Source organism: Peromyscus californicus, unplaced genomic scaffold (assembly GCF_007827085.1).
Source record: "Peromyscus californicus insignis strain IS unplaced genomic scaffold, ASM782708v3 Scaffold_13__1_contigs__length_99412109, whole genome shotgun sequence".
NCBI lineage: Eukaryota > Metazoa > Chordata > Mammalia > Rodentia > Cricetidae > Peromyscus > Peromyscus californicus.
The window spans coordinates 89,285,229-89,306,626 of NW_026294424.1; the positions used below are offsets into that span (position 1 = coordinate 89,285,229).

A 21,398-nucleotide genomic window follows, 5' to 3' on the forward strand; every position below is an offset into this window, starting at 1 on the left:
TACCAAATGGGGGTTGTCCTTCCTTTCCAAAGCCACAGGCCTGTGAATGTATCACTTTAATATGTGCCTTGCATAACAGTGCATTGTATTCATGGTGAATGTCTCCTAACTGGTTGCGTAGGATTGGAAATAGACTCAGGGACAGACTTTTAAGTAGTGAGGCTGGTGGGGAGTGACTTGGCAAGGACACCTAGAGGTGGGGAGCAGCCTGGGTGAGGGGCTTGCTGTATGATCTAGTGTCAACAAAGGCCCACCTCTACAGAGCTCTGCTGCCCTCGGGTGACCCTGGAAAGTAGATGGTACGTAAAGCGGCCTTATCATTAAAAACAGTGCCTGAGAAGGTCAGAGCTAGTATAATTAACAGGCCTCCATACTCAAAAGCTGGGATGAGAGCCTCAGACCTGGAGGAGTGTGCCTGGGCAGTGCACCACAGTCAACACTTTGGGTGAACACATTTTCTGGTGCTTAGAGTTCAAGAAGAACCTGTGTCAGGGGATAGAGAGGTGGCTCAGCAATTACAGCATGTGCTGCTCTCATGAAAGACCTAGGTTCGGTCCCCAACACCCACATGGCAGCTCACAGCCATCTATAATGCCAGCTCCAGGATATCTGTCACTCTCTTTTGGGTCTTCATGGCCACCCCCTATGCACATGGTACACATGCATCTATGCAGACCAACACTCATATACTTAAAATAAAAATAAGTAAGGAAGAATAAGAGGAGGGAAAGAGAAGAATGGGGAAGGAACGGGAGAGGGGAGAAGGGAGAGAAAGGAAAAAGAAGTCCAAGTCCCCTTTCTTACTATCCCCACACCCAGATGGAAGCAGTCAGGAGAGATGCCTGAGAATGCAAAGACATGGACACTCCAGGAAGTGGTCTCTCTAGAAGTTGGGCACGGTGGCACACATTTGTAATCCTAGCTCTCAGAAGCAAGAAGATTTCTGTGAGTTCAGGGTTATCCTGGACCACAAAGTTAGCACCAGGCCAGTCAGAAAATAAAAGTGTTTGAGAGTGTAGGCTCCAGAGCTGTGGCCCAGACTGGATGCCACACGGGACATCCATTTTCCCATCAGTCATACAACCATGGCTTCTCATTTCACATATAAATTAATCAAATTAGATATTGATGATACATTACTTATATATGACTGTTGATAAGCATTCATAACAGTGATGTAAACATGACCATCTCACTGCCATCCCTGTCTAATTCTGAGTCCCTTCCACGTAAGCCTCAGCATGGTAAACGTCTTCCCTGATATTATTCTAGATACCATCACTGCTATCCTGCACATCGGGCACTTTGCAGGAGCTCGTATTGTAAAAACGAATACAGCCCTTAAGCTGAACATCACAGTTCATTAGTGAATATTCATTTTAAAAGGGAATTCTGGAAAAATATAAATATAATTGAATGAATATGTCAGCATTGCCTGGGATCAGTCTTGTTTTTTTAACAACAAAAAATGAGTCTGGGAGTATAGATAGGTAGGAAGATTCTCTCAAGGCATTTGGTCTTTCCGATGGCTGCACATCATCAGAAATCACCAAAACTACACTTAGGGGTCATTAAAAAGTAAATGAAAATTTAAACTGGCTTGTGTCAGTAGCTTATGAATACACAAGTGAAGAGGGTGTGGCCTTGATAGTACTTCCTCCAAGCTGATAACAAGTATGGAGAAAAACAGAGTAACTACTGATCACTTTGTAGCTTTGTACTTTGGTAACTGTGTGTACCCAAATGCCCCTCCTGCAGAAGGAGGGAGGGGGCATCATGCCAGCTTGTGGGTTCTTGTTTCCTTCTTCCCAAATTCTACATTAGCATTGGATAAAATAACTAGCTCCAACTAGTCTGTAATAGCCACCATACACACACACACACACACTAGCAAGGTTTCCCTAGAATGAAAGCAATTGGAAACACACACACACACACACACACACACGAACACACACACACACGCACACACACACACACACACACACACACACACACACTAGCAAGGTTTCCCTAGAATGAAAGCAATTGGAAACTCCTACCCGGGATCTCATAGGAGAATTCTGAGTAATGCTTCCCGAATGGCAACCGCTCACTTACTTAACGATGAAGGGAGAACAGAGCTCCTCCAGGATCCTCTTTTCTGAGTAGACGTGTTCTTGCTGCTTAGTGTCAACAATGTGCTTCTTCCTTATGCACTTCATAGCAAAAGCAACATTCTCGTTTTTAACTTTAACCTAAGTGAGAGATGAAAGACCCTCATAATTAATGTATCACAACAATGTACAATATAACGTTAATTAGTGAGAGTTAAACTTTTACACTTAAAGAGAATATAAGTTTTTAACCACTTATCCCTCTAGAACTGATTTCTATATAGCTTTACACACTTTGAAACATTTTCAAAATACTTCATGTAACCTTTTTCTAAAAATTTTGTACTGAAATAAGAAAAAAACTCATTAAATTTCATTGGGAGAAATTTTTACAGTTTTGATTGTGTAACATGATATTTCTTGATATTCACCTCTAATTTTCAAAGAAACTCATATCAACTTCTACATCTGTGGGCAGCCTAAAAATTGCATGAGGTCATTTTAGTTTAAATTGATTAAAAGCAGAAATTCATTTCCTTGATTGTATTAGGCACATTTTCAAAGCTCAAAAGGCACATTAGGTGATAGAAGCATAGAAACACATGTCCATCACGGTAGAAATCAGTATGGAACACTAAGAGAGGGCTGCCTCTGTGTGCAAAACTCAGAACTCTTTCTTAAGAGAAAAGCAAGATCAAAACAACTAGATTTTTTTTCTGATAGTTATAAAAATGCATAAGCAGACAATACTGCTTAGTAAATAGAAATGACTTCACCCCATATTTTGATTGTATTTACCACTGGTAATGTCTATAGAATTTAAATAAGTGGGGAAATTACTGCTTCCAGTAATTACTTTCTAAGAAAGCAGATCTTGGCATTGTTAATTCAACTCTTTAGCTGTGTTTTTGGCAGAAAATACCAGTTCAGAAGAATATCTGCATACAGCAAAAGTCACTTTGCAAATATCCTTCACCCTGTTAGGAAAGTGTTTTCCCTTCAACTATCAGAGATGAGGTCTAGAATAAGTTTGAACAGTATTGTAGCAGCATTGCATGGCTGTTCATGCCCAGCCTTCCTGCAGACAAAGGCATTAACATAGCTCCTGGAGGTCACTGTACAGTGAATTGTGAAAAATTGGCTGGGCAAAGAAGGGCTTGGGAATTGCCACGGGCTCAGAGCCATCTGCACCCATTATGAGCACAGATTTCCATTCCACAGTTCCCTCAGAACACTTGATCTGACGCAGGACTTGTGCTATTTCTTGGGAGCTGATTATTAAGCCCAGACAGGTGGTGATGTGGAAGATAACGGAAATCAGGCTACAGCTCCCAGCTGTCTTGTTGAGGACCGCAGAAGGCTGCTCTTCCCACAGCCTTTTGTACTCATCTCCTTCCCTTTTTCTCTGATGGAAAATTTTACAAAACCCCAAAACAGGGTAATGAGAGCCAACAGCAGACAAAGAGGTAGGGTTGCTTAAGGAATATGACTATAACATTGAGGATTCCATCTATGGTATTTCTGGGGCCACATTTTCCTTCCCTTTGGTGTAGAGAAATAATGTGTTATGATTGCACACATCTCTATACACGCAATTTGTTGCTAGGAAATACATTTTCTACATTTCATAATCTTTCAGAATGCTTACTTGGTACATTCTCCAATGATTACTATCAAAAAAAATTCATCACAGGATGTGATGTAGGAAAACTGACAGGACATCTAATTACTATTTGCAAGCACAAATTGACTGAAACATTTACTTCCTTCAGTTCAGAACACTTTAAGATAGCAACAATAACTCATATTCTTCCAGCACAAGCTGGAAAACAAAACAAAACAGAACAAAAAAGTCAAAACGCTTCGCTCAGATGCTTGAAACGTAAACCCCTTACAAGCTCCACTCTTCCGAACCCACCAACGCCCAGTGTTGCGATAATCTCAAGGTTCTGGAATGGGGAGGTTGAGGAGAATCTGGCCACCTTCTCTTTCAGCTGAATCATCTCCAGAGAAAGGGCTTTGGACAACTTCCAGTTAGACATAGAGCGCCTGAAGAAAGAAGTGAGACGTCACATACACACACCCTGAGCCATGCTGCTACCCTGCCATTCACAAATTCTATTCTCCCAGGGCTCATTTCTACCTGGAACACTGCCTATCAGTGCAAAAAAAAAAAAGACTATCTCAACCTTGACAGGGATGCGTCTGGTCATATCTGGGACAAGAGTAATAGAATCTAGGACACATCACACGTAAGGACTAGACAAAAGTCAAACACATTCAGTGAGAAGTAAAATGGGGGATCTGTAGCATTTGAAACACACCTCAAAAAAGCTGTCAATAAATAACCCAGGAAGGGAGTCAGTGGAAGAGAACAAAACCACTCACTTCCTTTGTCATTCACAGAAGACCACACTAAGAATTTCTGCTGTTTGTCAACCAAGCTTTTCATGCCTTATGCAGAATAACTGCTATATGAAACATGAAAATACATTTTACTTCTAAGCATTGCTGTTTATCAAATACAAGTTTTGTCTTCAAATTAAAACTTACTGTTCTGATTTATATATAGATAAACTATTACTGTAAGAGGCTGTAGGTACCAAAAAAATTGAAAATGCATATCTTAAAGAAAAAAAAAATACTGATTGAATACTTTAACTCAAAATTCAGTCTTTCTAGAAAAGTTGAGTGTACCTCTAGAAGCCTGTCTCATAAACATAAGCTTCAGCTTTCACTTGTGATGTCTAAAGGCCTGGGGTTAATATTACAAATAAAATTTGAATGTTTTATCAAGTAATTGTAGTTTAACAAAATTTCTCTATAGATAAAAAAAAAAAATCAATCACTATTACTAGATTTGGAGTGATCTACTCAACCCCCTCCTACTCACAAACACATCCTTGGAAATTTTCAAAAACTTCAAACTATAACCCCGCTCTTCACATGTAACCACGTCCTTTTGAACTAAGTCAGCATTCCAGAGTGTTCCCCTTATCAGGAAATTTCCCCCTCAGATTCACACCCAATACTCAAAGGCTTCCTGAGAGGCTTAAAAACTCTACATTTTGGGCCGGGCGGTGGTGGCGCATGCCTTTAATCCCAGCACTCGGGAGGCAGAGCCAGGCGGATCTCTGTGAGTTCGAGGCCAGCCTGGGCTACCAAGTGAGTTCCAGGAGAGGCGCAAAGCTACCCAGAGAAACCCTGTCTCGAAAAACCAAAAAAAAAAAAAACTCTACATTTTGGAGCTGAAATGGTGTCCCTAGAATGTTCTAGCGAGGGCACACGGAGAGTCACTCTGCAGGAATCACAACCTCCCCCTGCACCTGTCGCAGAGAAAACCCTGTGTCACTTACTTTGCGTGTCTTTTCTCATCGTCACGGTTCAGGTTGGCCACATACCCCTCAAGGTATTTTTGGAGTTCCTCAAATGTCCCAACAGTTTGGTTGAATGTTCTACATAACATAAAACAGAATGCTCTGTTGTGAAAGTATTCAGACAATTTGACACTCTTGGTTCCCATTTCTCTGTGTTTCTAAGTTAACATGGGGGAGTATGCACGTGTGTGGAGTGTTATCACTCGGGAGCTGTCCGTCCACCTTCTCTTAGGGCAGGGTCTCACACTGCCTTGGAGGCTGTTAATTGGACTAGGATGGCTGGCCAGCAAGCCTCGGAGACACGACTCTCTCTGCCTCCTCCCTTTTTTTTTTATTACCTTACAGTTATTTCACATGTCCTCACAATTTCAAAATAAGAAAGTAACTCAACTATATTCTTCTTGCACTATAATCCAAAGAGTTTGTTTAAAATTGTGAAATGGGGAAGAAGAAATAAGGATCTATAGAGTTTCTGTCACTCTATTTTAGAGTGATTACGATGATACCCTTTTGTCAAGCCACCCTCTGGTGAGCATTTTTCATACGCCAAGGACTATGCCAGATGCTGGCTCTGTAGTCACAACGGACAAATGACATGCTTCTGTGTTCCTGAGGCTTACAGTAGTTAGTAGGATAGGTGTTAAATCAATTAAACTGTATCAATATGACGATACAGAGTGGCATGAATGGTGCTATTGTTGTAGGACCTTAATCTATTCTGTAAGTCATAACTAGAGTTATCATTTCATTTATCAACAAAACTGAAATAACTTCCAGAGTAAAATAAGATGCCACTCACAGATACAGAACCCCAGTAGTCCCAGAAATCTAAGTTGTAGGTCAACCCACTTGTATCTGATAGTTCATCTTTCTCACCTCTAATTCATATAATGTTTCATTTGTCATTGCGTCAGGTAGATATTCTCAACCCAATATGCACATAAATTAAACATTTAAAATTATAAGCCTACAAATAATTTGTAAAGTACATAAAATTATTGCAATTTTTTTCATGGATTCTGAGTGACATCATCTGATATACGTGATTATGGATGAAGTTCACTCTTCTCTCTCTCATGTATTTTGTCCTGGCTTCTGGAGCAATTATACCACAGCTGCTATTCAGCACATGCACATATTCTTAAGAAACTCATAAAAAACAAATTTCCTCGTGGGACGATATTGAACTAACATATTTTCTATCCAGCAGCCATCATCCATGGACTGCTTCTATCTAAAGACACTTTGCATTTCCTCAGCCTCTGCAGTTTTACTTCCCCTAGAGTGACTTCTACACTTTCTCTTTGCTTGGAAAAGTCCCGCTTTAAGGATCATTCCATCAATTAAAAATAAAAGAAAGCCTTTTCCACCTCACAGAACCTGACTGCCACTCTTTCTAAGCAGTGCTCTGGGAGCCTTGTGGCATGGTTGGCAGAATGGGGAAATGACTCAGGGAACCTGGACAGCAGCCCCTGTTCAGTTATACAGGACGCTGCTGGGCGAAGACCTTTAATCCACTTGGGGTTCACTTGTCTTATCTGTAGGAAATAATTAGACTAGCTTGGAGGGGTATTAGAATTACAGTTAGCTTTCCAGATATATTAACATTAGGATTGTGTGTTTTACGCATGCTATTTGGCTTTTGGAGACAGCATAGAAATCCATAGACAAAATAATTGTATATTGTAAATTTCCTTGAGGAAATAAAGAGGGCACGGATCTGTGGAGTGGGTTGTAGACTAGAAATGCGTTGGTAGCTAATGAACTTGCATTATGAAGTTTACAGTGTTATTCTGTTTTTCAATGTTTGAAAATTTTCGTGATAAAAAGTATTTTTCTGGTGTTCTAATAATCTTTCCAGTGTTTCACATCTGTGGGTTCTATGCTCAGCAAATGCTATCATCAATCAGCCAGTGACTATATTGCACTGTTATACCTTGCCATTTTACTGATGTTGTTTCTATGTCATAGGAGCACATCTTACTCTTTGATGACACCGTGGCTTTACATAGTCAATGCTCAGTTTCGGTTTATGTGAATCATATTCTTTAGATTGACGACATAACCAGCGACTATTTAACTGATTAATGAGGGATCCAAAGGGCCAGGTTAAAATGGGCTTTGAAGTAGGGGAGGGATAAAAAGTGAGTCTTATTTTTAAAAAGTAACCCAAGAATAATATCAATATTGATGCATATCATTAAAAATTACTACAGATGGTCGTGCCTCTCTGGAATGACAACTAGTTAAATGACTGTTTTATACTTCACAGGAAGATTCTGGGCTGGGGAGATGGCTCAACAGTTGGCAGCCCTTGCTGCTCTTGAAGAGGACTCATATTTGGTTCCCAGAACCCACGTCAAGTGGATCATAACACCCTCTAATTCCAGCTCCGGGGATCTGAAGCTCTCTTCTGGTCTCCTTGGATACTCACACTCATGCCATACCCACAGACACATAAATAAATCCATGAAAGCACTAACAACCTGATTTCCCTGAAAGACACAGAATTTAAATCAGTCCATTGCTGATAATTACGTATCAACTTTGCACACAAAATATTTAGTCTGCCAGCATCTGCCACCGCAGAGATGGATTCTGATCAGAAGGCCCAGTTCCTGCTCATGAATTTTAATAGAATGCACTTGCAGCTGAGCATTGACCAGCATTTCCAAGTGGTGATGAACGCGAATGCGAAAACAGAGGGATCGGAGTAACAGAAGCCAAGTCTTTGAAGTAGCAGGTACCTGCGTTCTCCAACATCAGAATACTCACTCTCGGTCTATCACGAGGCACGCGACATCATTTTCTTCAGCAATTATATTGGCTGATCTGACATCATCACTGCAGATGAAGGAGAGAAGTCAGCTTTTACCACTATTAGAAACTAAAAGTCTGTTTTGTGAGGGAAACTACAATTTTACGTGAATTCACAGCCACCAGCTAAACCATCCAAAGACAACAGTGTTTTCAAATACTGTTGTACTTTATATTCAACCCTTTACAAACGGAATTGAAATGTGTCCCAATAAAGGTTATGTCCACAAAGGATTCAGGAAAGGTAATTGTACAGGGAGCACAGAAGAATCACCAACTGTGATGTGGAGTCTCACTGTGTGTTTTGTCACAGTCAGAATACAATAACTCTCCCCCATCAAAGAAGAATTACTAATGAACAAGGAGGCAGCACACAGAAACCAACTGATCAGAGAAATGTCCCGGGAAATGATCGAGTGAGTATCATATAGTAAATCAGTTCAAATGGAATCCAGGCACGTGTGTAGAGAGCCATTTCAACAGATTAGCTGACTAATGAAACACTTCCAGGCCATGTAGGTAGGATGTAAAATGGATATTTTTTTTCTCAGTAAAATCTCTGAAATTAGTATCTGTGTTATATAGTTGATGAAAAATCATAGTGTAATTAGCACTGCTAACTTCCTTGTGTGTAATGCAATGGAGACTTTTACCATGGCTGTCTTAGATATAATGAGTCATTATATATGAGCTGAAGGTAGTGGAATTGTCTAAGTCAAGAGTGATGGGTCATTTCCTCAGTGACCTTGACTTACATGTTAATTTTCTCTTTCTACTAGTCATGAATTAGACACTAAACAAAGGCACATCCACATAGTGGATGTGCTCAGAGATTTGCATAGAGTAACCCAGGAGTGCCAATGAAATGCAGTCATCACAGGACAGCTCTGGACAATTTCATCAACAATAGCAATCATGTAGATTCCTTCACATCTTTTTAGTGATAGGACAGAAAAGACTCAGACAGCCCATCTCTTGTAGGCCCCAGAAACCCCCTTTCTTTCTAGATGGCATCCAAAGACCACTTTATGCAGTTTACATTCTGTCCTCAGTTTGTAGGATTCCTGCTGGGGGTATCTTTGAAAATAACTGAGCCTTGGGATCTTTTAGTCAGAGGCAGGACAGCTTTGGATCATATACATGCAATTAAAAGCAGAGGTTGAGGCAGAGGCAGAGGCAGAGGTGGAGGCAAAGGCAGAGGTGGAGGTATGAGCAGAAGCAGAAATGGGGAAGAGAGAACCAAGCCTAGACATGGACACAGACACGACCTTGGGTTACGTGTTCAGAGCAAGGGAATAATCGAGGTTTTTACCTTACATGTCCACTTTATCATGTCACAAAGATCATTCCTTGCACACCCCATAACCACCACAGTTTCCCACGTGTGCATTCAAAGTAACTGTACGTTAAGTGCCATGCATTTATTTTTATAAATAAAATTCTGAAAGGACCCCTGAGACTATTTAATGTCATTTTGAAAACATATAAAATAGAAACAAGGCCGGGCGGTGGTGGCGCACGCCTTTAATCCCAGCACTCGGGAGGCAGAGCCAGGCGAATCTCTGTGAGTTCGAGGCCAGCCTGGTCTACAAAGCGAGTTCCAGGAAAGGCGCAAAACTACACAGAGAAACCCTGTCTCAAAAAACCAAAAAAAAAAAAAAAATAGAAACAAGACTGAGCCACAGTCAGCAGCCCTAAAAAATAGGATCATAAAAATGTGCAAAAAAAAAAGAGAAATATTTGTATTAATATTTCCTTCCTATTCATTTTAGCTTTGTGCTTTCAGAAGCTTTGGGGAGTTGGCTGTCTATGCTAAACATAAATTTTCATATTTCCTATAGGAAAAGAACTACACTTGGCTAGCCACAGCAGACAGCACAAATTCCTTCAGGTCCTGCAAAACCAGATAGCATATGGGTTCTCAAGAGCTGCTTAATATCTGTCCTGCATTATAGGGTCCTGTGAATCTTCAAGGTTTATTTGATTTGCTTGAAAATGGGTAGAAAATAACCTGCCAATATCAAGAGCAAATACATAGAAGTCTTAGGTAATTATGATAGTGTAAAAAAAAAGATAATTTCCTTATTATTAAAGTGAGTTCATTACCAGCTGGGTAATAAGAAAGAAAAACTCAGCTCGTCTTTAAATTCTACTTTGAAATTTCTCACATAATAGCTGAAGCCCAATGTATTGTGTTTTAGTACTTGGGCTTGCTTTGAAAAATAAAAGATGTATGAATTTTAGATAATCAAATATGTCTTTGGGTAATTTCGGAGCGCTTTGTCTTGGCGCTGTAATTGTGCACCCTGTCATACAAATCAGCAAACCTGGAGCTTCATACGTGAAAGTTAAGAAAACGATAAAAGGGCAGAAATAACTCTTTTCTTCAAACACAACTGGAAATAAAACCATTTGCTGGTAATAGAAAATCTAAGTGATTTCCTAAATAACTCCACATTATTCACTTAAAAACATATGTAACTCCAAAAATGTGTCTTTTTCTGAACTCTGTTTGCTATTTTATGAAACTATTTCTATTTAGGAAAATGAATTTCTCAAGATACGGGGTTTGTTTATTTGTTGCTTGTTTGTGAAAGTACAAAGTGTTCCTTGAGCCACTTACTAGCTTTTAAAAACGCATTTCCATAATTTAGGTCAATAGTAAATAAACTTATACTTCAAAAGGTAGAAAGGTCACAGAAATTTCAAATGCATTATATTGAGCTAATGCTAAAACTTGTAAATTGAGCTCACAAAAATTTTCTAAAAATAGATTATTTTTGATATGATGCTGTAAAGACACCCAGAGTATGAAAAGCTGTGATTTTTAAATTTTATTATAGTTACTTATTTATTCTGTGTGGTGGCTATTGTGTTCCCCAAAATATTGTGCACCCTAATAAACTTATCTGGGGTCAGAGAACAGAATAGCCACTAGATATAGAGGCCAGAAAATGGTGGCACTCACACCTTTAATCCTAGCCTTCTGGAAGCAGAGATCCGCCTGGATCTCTGTGAGTTCAAGGCCACATTGGAAACAGCCAGGCATGGTGACTCACGCCTTTAATCTCAAGAAGTGAGCCTTTAATCCCAGGGAGTGAGGGCAGAAAGCAGAAAGGTATATAAGGCATGAAGACCAGGAACTAGGCTGGTTAAGCTTTGAGGCTTTTGAGCAACAGTTCAGCTGAGATTCATTTTGGATAAGGATTCAGAGGTTTCCAGTCTGAGGAAACAGGATCAGCTGAGGAACTGTTGAGGTGAGGTGGCTGTGGCTTGTTCTGCTTCTCTGATCTTCCAGCATTCACCACAATACCTGGCCTCAGGTTTGATTTAATTAATAAGTTCTTTAAGATGCATGCTACAATTCTGTGTTGATGTGTGTCTGTACGTGTGTGTTTGCATGGCATGACACACATATGGAGGTCAGAGGACAATCTGGGGGAGTCAGTTGTCATTAGATTTGGTGGCAAGTGCCTCTACCTACTGACCCATCCTACCAGATCTCTTCACATTTAAATTAAAAAAAAATTTTTTTTGAGTAGGATAATATTCCAAACCATGGCAACATTCCAATTATTTTCTGGGCAAAATTAGTGTTTTGACATGGAAAACAGTCCAAGCCTTTTTTCTGAGCACTGTGTAAATCCATGGGCTCACCTGATTAGAGCTTTTTCTCCAAAGTACTCCCCTTTCTGCAGGGTTTTAATCAACTGTGGCTGGTCATGGCCTTCTGTGCTCTGTGTGACTTTCACCTAAACAAAGTGAAACAATTTAAAAGAGAGGTCAGAGTAAATGGGGGATCTGAGCACACACCCATCAGATAAACTCTGCAGAACCATCTGAAAGAGGAAAAAGAGGAGGCTGCATCACTGTTACAGTCCTCATGCAGTTACCGTCCTTATACTGTTACAGTGGTCACACTGTTACAGTCCTTACACCTTTTCAGTCCTTATACTGCTACTGTAATCCACTGCAGCACTCTGCTCTTGTTAAGGCAGGCGTTAGACATCCCTGTGTAACAGGAGAATTCTCCATCCAAATCACCATTCAAAAATTAAATTTTGTTTTTCTTTTAAATTTTTATTTTGTGTTTTTTTTTTTTGAGACAGGGTTTCCTGGTGTGTGCCTAGATGTCCTGAAACTTGCTCTTTAGATCAGGCTAGGCCCAAACTCAGAGATCTGCCTGCTCCTGCCTCCTAAGTGCTGAGATCAAACACATGTGTTGTTGGCTGTTTTCTTTACTCTTTTGGGGCGTCCACCACCCAGCTCCCAAATAAATCACACACAGAGGCTTATTATTACTTATAAATATCTGGCCTTAGCTTGGCTTGTTGCTAGCCAGCTTTACTTAAATTATCCTGTTTATCTTTTGCCTCTGGGATTTTATCTTCCTCTTTTCCTGTATACATACCTTTCTTTGTTTCTTACTCCATGGATTGCTGTGTAGCTAGCTGGCTGGCCCCTGATGCCCTCCTCTCCTTGCTCTCTCATTCTTTCTCCTTCTCCCAGATTTCTCCTTCTATTAATTCTTTCTGCCTGCCAGCCCCGCCTATCCTTTCTCCAGCCTTGATATTGGCTGTTCAGTTCCTTATTAAACCATCAGGTGTTTTAGACAGGCACAGTAACACAGCTTCACAGAGTTAAACAAATGCAACATAAATAAAAATATAATAAATATTATCTTAAGATAATATTCCCGAACAGGGGTGCACCACCACATCTGGCTCCAAAGGTCAGTTTTTAAAATGTAAACCCAGTGATTCTTTTTGAGAGATCCTCAAAGCAGATAATCTGAGTCGTATAGGGACCTTTGTTGCTTCCAAAAGTCTAACCAAATTGATAACTTAATCAAGAATACATTTAAGTATCAATTTGAAGTCTCTCCATAGGTAGGCTATATCTTATAGACCTCTAAAACAATGCAAAATGGTGGCTGGCCATTTCAAAATAAAGCACAGGCAAGGAGAGTGAGGCCCAGAAACTGAAACATACAATATTCCCTATTTGAGCTAGACTTATTCTATTTAAATATGTTAATAACTGTTTCACAATGGCTAGAGTTTGTGATTGGTGTTTATGAATGTCACAATGAATAAATATTTTTAAATGATAACAATGCAATTTCTTTATTAGCCAGAATTCTTTCGAAGAATATACCTTTACTTGCTGAATTCATACTCCTAAACTGTGGGTCATATCTGTCATATAAAGACATTATTCCAGCCTTGTTCTTGGACCATTGGGCTGAATGACAATCACATACTCATTCCTAAAAAGGGCCTCTAGAAATAAACCAGCCATTGTGGACATCACACACAGTGAGGCTTCCATAGAAAATAGAGTAACCTGTGTGCAGTTACTGACAAGCTACTATGTCTGCTGTGGTCCATCACAAGTGCAAACCCAGGCAGCCTCATAGAGAACACCTGAGATTCTCATCACTCTTTCAGTCAGGGGGCTTCTTCCATGGCAATGCAGAACGCTGCTACATCCATGGCACACCAATCACAGCAGAAGTCTTTATGACTTAAGCTTTATTTAGCATTTACCTTTCCTTTTGCCAAAATGAAAAAGGTGCTTCCTTCCTCTCCTTCTCTGATGATGTAATCGCCTTTGTCATAGTATTCCTATAGGGATGAGAAATAAGCAGAACATCAGATCAAGTGGAGGTCTATGACTGAATAGAAAGAACTCCTTGTGTCTTTAAATGAGTGTGGATTGCCTGCAAGCTGTCTTGCTATTAATACTCTGGCAAAAGTAAGGAGAGTTAGTTGCTTTACTGATCAGCAAGAAGATGGGTGCTTGCTCTTATCTGTTCACTGAGAAACTTCACTCATTCAATATTCAATTTTAGTTAAGGAGGGCAGAGATATGATGAGAAGAGAGAGCAGGACAACGTCCAGGGATACAGTGTGATCTCACCTTTGGCTGAACTGCAATGTCTAGTAAATGTCTGAAGAGCGGGTCAAAGGTTCAGAAACCTTTTACACATATCAGAAACAAGTGCATCATTGAATGATAACTTGAAAATATTCCTAAAGGGTATAAGGAAGAGCATCCTTCACATCTAACTCTTTGAGGAGCAAACCTAGAAGGAGTCTGCATACAGAACAGGTAGCTCTGCCAGGGACATTATTTCTAAAGAACTCTCAACACAAACGGTCCCAGAGATATCAGAACATACATGTGCAAATTCTGGGTTTAGTGTTGATGTATCCTCATGGAACTGCAAGTGATCACTTTTTTGTATTAATTTTTCTATCTTTCCCACATAGCTGTGTGATTTGAGAATTCTTGAGCAGGGAAAAGTAATGTATCCACTCATCAGAGCACAGGAGCAGGCTGGTACCTTAGGACACCAAGACAGATATCACCCCATGTTGCCTTAATTTGATGTTGTCTCAAGTCAGAGAACTAAAATGGATTTCTTAATTATTTATACTAACAAAATGGGTTTGTTTAATTCTTTAAAACGGCAAAATTGACAACATAATTTCACTCATTTGTTTCTTTTAGACTAGAAAATAAAGTCTAAACTAAACTACTTTAGAATGTCTGCCTTTCAATATACTCCTGATCATTTAGGCAAAATGATCAAAGTACAATAGAATAAATATTTATGGACTGAATATTACTCCTTATATCAATGAATACAACTTTAATTTTTTATAGCAATGTATATACTTAGTAAGACATTTCAATGTCTCTTAGAAAGAACCATGAAACCAAAGGAACCAGATTCAAAGCTCAGCTCTACATGGAATTTCTTTTAAATGAATACACCAACTAAGAACCTTTTACCTTCAAAGCTAGAGAAAGTCATTAGTTTTCTGCAGATGCTAAAACAAACAAGCACAAACCTAGAGACTTTAGGCAGCACCTTTTGATTAGCGTCCTGCTTCTGTGAGTCAGAAAGCCCAAGGATAGTCAAGCAGCTAGGATTTCTCTACTTGAGGTCTTTCAAGTTTGAGTCTGAGGTGTTAGTAGGAACTGTATTCCATTCTGAAACCTCAAGGCAGGGATACCTGCTTTAAGTTCATTGTGATGGCTGACTGAATTCATTTGTGGGATGAGATGGCATTTCCTTCTTATCCATCAGTGGGGAGTCAGGTACCCCTGACATCTTAGAATCAGTCATGGCATGTAGGATTCCTATGCATGGAGTCTTGCTGACTTCCACTTCCAATACAAAGTAGAATGATTTTCTCCTTTCAAGGGCTTCTGTAAATACATCCAGCTCATCTAGACAGGTAGCGGTTGGGGCATGGGCATTTGGGGGTACAATTCTGCATATCCCCATAAGACAATGTTTTCTGAAATACTGGGCACACCTTAAACATAGTACATGTTTATTGAATAATTGATGCATGAAGGGAAAGGACAGTGGTATATGTTTCACTGTCACATCTCTGAACCTCAATTTCCTCTTCACCAAAGTAAGACTGTACATCAACTGCACCTAACAATCAATGTCTGTGGATGCAGCAGAAGTGTTCATGAAATGCGTGGTCCAACTTTTGGTACATGCCAGGCACCTGGTGACTGTTAATTCCTGTGAACAGACTGCAAACTAGTTCTCAGAGTCTTCCACAGGCATATGTGGCTACCCAAGGACGTGATACTTCTGCTGTTAATTTAAGCCATATAGCTGGTTTATGTTCTAAAGAACCAGGCAAAGGCAATTAGTCCCACTTCTGAGCCAGGCCCACAAACCGTTTCATGTGCGCATCTTTAATTGTACGGCCTAGAAGGACCTTGAAAACCACCTGCTAAATGGAAATGGCCAAGTAGCCATCCGTTTCTGTTCCTGGAAGACAGAGTAGACCTCACTGAGAACATGCCCTTTGGACTGCTCTGTGAACAAGAGACGAATTCCATTTTACACAATGAGGTTTTGCACTCACTTCCCTTAGCCCAGCTCTTCATTTTTTTTCTCACTTCCTATTTTTCAGAAGTCTTCACTATAGAGAAATTCTGTTTCACAGTGGCAATAACTGTGACCCTTAAGTATGACCATAACCTTACAACCCAAGATGTCTTCTTCCCTCTGTACCTAAGACACCAGACTCTCAGTAAAGCTGCAGTGTCCTATCAGATCACCTACGTCTGAGGATCTGTTCTCCACGTCTCTTACCCCCACTCCAATCTCAGTCTCCATCACCTACATGGAGCAGAAACGTCAAGAGAAGTTTCCGAAGGGCTATCAGACTGTTCTTCAACTATTACAAAACCCCTTATGTGTGCAGAGGTGTGGCTTTAATTCCTGCCAGCCAGCTAAGTTCAAAGGGGACAAGCTTGAAAGGAGACATTGAAAAAGAGCCTTATGATTTCTTAAAGGGCAGCTTCCCCAGTGGACCCAACCCAGGGATGCTTCTTTGTCACCCAAAACCATGGAAGGAAGGCAAATAATACCTCCCAGTGTGTCGACAGTAACTCATAGATGAGGAAAGGCTGTGGAAACAGGTCAGACCAAAAATATATAGTGGCGAGTACTGGCTATGATGCTAGGCTGCCCAGTATTTGCCAACTGGGGAATGCAGGCAGTCAGGCCAGGGCAGCCACCGCAACCAAAAAGAGAAGTGCAAACAGTGTGGGGACTGTCCTGTGGTTACATAGCAAAGGGGTCCCTTAGAAGACCAAGACGCCATGGGCTCTGTCCTACAGAGAGATGGTTCATTTTACATGTATACTCGGTATACCCATAACGGTGCACACACATAGATACTTATTTAAGATTGAAACAGACTTTGAAACCATGCCTACACTTCTACTTTGATTTTGCAAAATGGTTTCACTAAATTGGTTTCATGAACTAGTAATGATCTACTACCCATGGCCCGAAAAGGAATTTTTAAAGGAAGATGGCTACAAGTCTGGAAAAGATACAGCACATGTGAAAAATAAAAATAAGGAAATCAATTTCAGAAGAGAGTAAGATCAGAAGAAAACAGTGCAAATGGACAGCAGCCCCTAAAGACATTATTTCTCACTGTTAGGAGACATCCCTTTTGTGCTGGTGAAGCAAAAGGCAATAAACTGAGTTCTATACAGAAAACATAAGAACAGGGAAGAAACGCCAGAGTAAAAATCAAAGATAATCCCAGACCTCCTCACAATCTAGAAATTGCGCTACAAATTTTCATTGCAAAAAGGTATTGATGACTGAAAGATGTAACATATACATGCACACACATCCACATAAGCACACATGTATAACTCATTCTGTGACCATGAGTCCCAACTTATTGTTTAAAAAACCTGTTTATAGAGCTGGGGAGATAATTCAGTCAGCAAAGTGACTTTTTTACAGGCAGGAGTCCCTGAGTTTGAGCTCCAGCATCCATATTTTTCAAAGCTGGCTATGACAGCATGTACTTGTAACTCCAGCACTAGGGACGAAAAGACAAGTGGATTCCCAGGGCTCACTGGCCAGCCAGCTTAATCTAATCAAGTAAGTTCTGGCCAATGTGAGACCCTGTTCAAAAGAAAAAGGGGATGATGCCTGAGGGATGACACCCACGATTGTCCTCTGTCCCTTTATACATGCACACATACATGCACACATACCCACACACTCACCTGAACTACATATAACATGCATAGAGAGACTAGGTTTTGAAAAACAAGATTTAAAATGGCTATCTCTGGAAAGAAGAGGCAGAGCGTGGCACATTCTACAAAACAGGCTTTCAATCCCTTTTCACCCCCCACTCCCAGTGCTTCTCAAACTGAATTGAGCTTAAGGATCCCACTGGTGGAATTTTAGAACTGTGGCACTGGGATTCTCTACCAGTTTCTGATTCAGTGAGCACAGGACAGTACCCAGGAATCTGCCTTTCTGTTGGCACCCCGGACCAGAAAAAGGAGAAAGACATTCACACTAGTGTGCCTCGCACAGCCCTGCCACGACTGGAGCTCTGTGAAAGGTGCAGAGGTGGACAGATAGCAGGGCTGCAGTGCTGAGAGCCACTGGATCAGGTTCCAGAGCTCTGCCCCACCCAGGCAACCCCCTGCTTAATCTCTGAGTTAACTCAGGAGAACACACATTAACACACATTTTCACTCTTGCCTGCATGGAAGCAGACACTCTTCCGTCACCTGTCTGCTTGCTTCCTGATCACCCGGGGACAGGAGCCACATTAGAATGTCCATCATCCACTGTTGCCACCACTCCAAACCTACACCCTGCTTTATGGCTGTCATTAGCTGAGTCCTAAAGCCTAGCAGTGACTGTGTGTGTGCTGTTATCCCGACTCATGCTCTGGGCAGAACATGAGCAGGGGCTTCCAGAAGACGGCTGCCTTGCAAATGGAATTCTCTGGGGGGACTTGTGCTCAAGAAAGCTGATGGAAAACTAAACTATCAGAGCCAAATATTTGGTGTAGGAATTCAGCATTCTGTGTCTTAAACACATAGGATCTGAATGAAAAAGGAGGACACGACTGCTCATGGTTGAGGTTGAGAAGGGTTTTACTGTAGATGTGAGGGAGAATACAGCCAGAGGTTCTGGAAGAGTCCAGAGCAGGGAGAGAAAGAAGCACACCAAACATGTCCAGCAGACTGAGCAGGCCCATGGGGGGCGGGGCACTGGGAGAGTTAGAGGAAGAGAAGAGAGAGGGGCAAGAGAGGGGACCAGGAGCCAAGAGCAGGGGAGAAAGGGAGAAAAGAAACAGAATAAGGACCAAGAGAGCCAGTTGCTGAAATGCCAGGGTTATACAGGAATGAGAAGCCGGGCTACAGAGTTTTAGTGTAGGGAGCTGGGTGAGAAGAGCAGAGAGGAGCCACAGATACTGAGTGAGCCCACTGGCCGGTGTGCTTTGGGATGCTAATAGGCAGCATAGTTCATGGTTTGTCCTGAGTTTCTTTGGAACTTGACAGGATCCACTGCTTGGTGTGTGTGGAGGGGTGAAGGGGGGGAGGGGACACAGATAGGATGACTGGGACCCTTCTCTTCACCTTTCTCCCCATACACAAAAGAAAAAAGGCTTCCCCACCAAGCTCTAAGCAGCATTTCAGACACTTTCTGTTTTCTCAAAGACATGTGTGGGTCTCAGGACACATGCTCTGAGAACTCAGTAGGTACTCTGTCATACCCCCCTGCTCCGGGGGCTGACTGTGGTCAGGACCCTGTTGATGAGTCAGGAGTTGAGCTTTGCTGGTAAATTATGTGCTTTTCTTAGAACTAAACAGATCCCATTACTCCGTTGCTAATCACTTCCGCATCCGAGAATTTTCACACATTACAGAGACACATTTGTTTGTCAGGTAGAATAAAGAGCCCTTTATAAATAGTGCTGCTGTCTGCAGATGCTGAAATGTAACCAGGCTTTCCCAGGGTGTTTTAAAAGACGACGCTTACAAACTTGAATTGTGTGCTAATTATTAATTCGAGACAGCCATCTATGTATCCTGTAGCTGTTGCTTATGGCCACTATAAATATGTCTAACTGACCATTTATTTTTAATGACATCAAGTTCTAATATTTGCTATCAGCATGGGATTCCTCTCTCATGAATCCCTTCTATTAGTAGCATATTAAAAACAGATTTCTTTGGTTAACAACAAAAAAAATATGTATATTATAGTGCCTTTCTGGCCTGAAAAGAAAAACACCCTGAGAAATTGGGATGAATTATTAATTTGTAACATCTGTGATTGGTTAATGTTACAGTGAGAAAATCCCAAAGGGATACAAACTACACAGGCTTGTTGAAGCTGACTTTATATCTGAAACCCCAGGGGACAGGAGGCAAGGCATGGTGTCCCCATAGCTTGTCCTTGATAAACTATTGGATGTTCCATGACTACATGTTTAAACATTACTGATGTCACTTAGGTTTAGGATAAAATGGTCACCGCTTCCTTCTCAGCAAATAGGAGTTTGCATTGTTTGTTATGATTGACAGGGGCATGAGCCTATCAGCAAACAGACCGGCAGAGCTTTTCACTTTGTTCCTACTGAAAGCAGCTCTGTACAAGCGTCACATCCAGCTAGATATTGCCACCAGTCCCTACCTCCTCTTTATTTCAGAAAAGTCGTTTTGGTTTCAATGAAATGGACCCCCAAGAAAGGGGGAGGGGCCATTTGCTTTGAATTGTAATCTCTGAAATCTGAAGAGGTTTTCATAAACTGGTATCATTAAAAACCAAGGGACACTTATAAAAGCATATTCAAGGATTGACAAGTCTTAGACTAAAACCAGCCATCTGTGGATGCCAGGAATAAGCTTTTGAACACTTTCCAATCTGCCATTTGCCTCTAGATATTGAAATAGGTAAGAGTGCAATCTCTTCAAAAGTGTTTCCATGGCCCAGAATGCTGAGTATAGCATGCTGCATGGCCTGGCTGCAGACACCTCCCCCACAGCCCCAGCATGCCCTTTTTGTACCCTGTTTCCTAATTATGCCTCACCGATTCCTTTATATTATGAAAACTCTGCAAGGGATTGTGATGTTAATTGGAGAAAATCAAATGCCTCTTGAGTAAGGCAGATTAGTTGTATAAAATGTACTAAAAAGATTAAAATATGTAAATCAAATTTCACTTTACACATGCAAATCCAATTTCTTTTTGCAAGTTCCAAGGCTATCTAGCCCTTGCTGGTCCCTTAATTCAGTGTGAGTTGGCCTAAGGTTTCTCACAATCTAAAACAGCTCCTGGTCTCTGTAGTTTAGTGTTTCACAATCTTTTCCTCTTTTTTCATTTACAGTACTAACAGTATGACTAGATTCTAAAATCTTCTAATGATATTTATTTTTTACTTTAAAATTTCTTACCACTTCCAAACAGTCAATGATCTTGGTTAATTTATCTTCAGGTAAGTTCTTCAGCAAGGAAACACTTCAAAATTAAAAAGAAATCTTAAATTAATAATCTTTTTTTTTAATTAAGAATTTTTTTGAGATACATTCTCACTATGTAGTCCAGGCTACTCCTGAACTCACGATCCTCCTGCCTCAGCCTTATAAGCACTGGGATTACAGACATGTAACACTATACCCAGCTTTTACTTAACTATGTCTTGGGGAAAAAAACATTATTTCATACAGACACTAAATTTTTACATTCACTTACTATTATAATGCAATGCACTTCAGTTTTTCCAA

At 40.6% G+C, this 21,398-nt stretch overlaps 1 protein-coding gene across 3 annotated transcripts in view; it reads right to left on the bottom strand.

Annotated features, from left to right (window-relative positions):
- Positions 1-21,398, bottom strand: part of Prkg2 (protein kinase cGMP-dependent 2) — a 103,103-nt gene that overhangs the window by 36,551 nt on the left and 45,154 nt on the right. The window contains exons 6-12 of one of the 3 annotated variants that reach the window (XM_052735438.1): positions 21,069-21,132; positions 13,840-13,917; positions 11,948-12,042; positions 8,249-8,317; positions 5,453-5,551; positions 4,079-4,145; positions 2,101-2,237 (exon numbers count right to left, since the gene is read on the bottom strand). In XM_052735438.1, the coding sequence (XP_052591398.1) occupies positions 2,101-2,237; positions 4,079-4,145; positions 5,453-5,551; positions 8,249-8,317; positions 11,948-12,042; positions 13,840-13,917; positions 21,069-21,132 (609 nt within the window). Of the gene's footprint in view, positions 1-2,100; positions 2,238-3,991; positions 4,146-5,452; positions 5,552-8,248; positions 8,318-11,947; positions 12,043-13,839; positions 13,918-21,068; positions 21,133-21,398 lie in introns of those variants that run through there. The other 2 variants (XM_052735437.1, XM_052735439.1) reach the window with 2 other exon arrangements.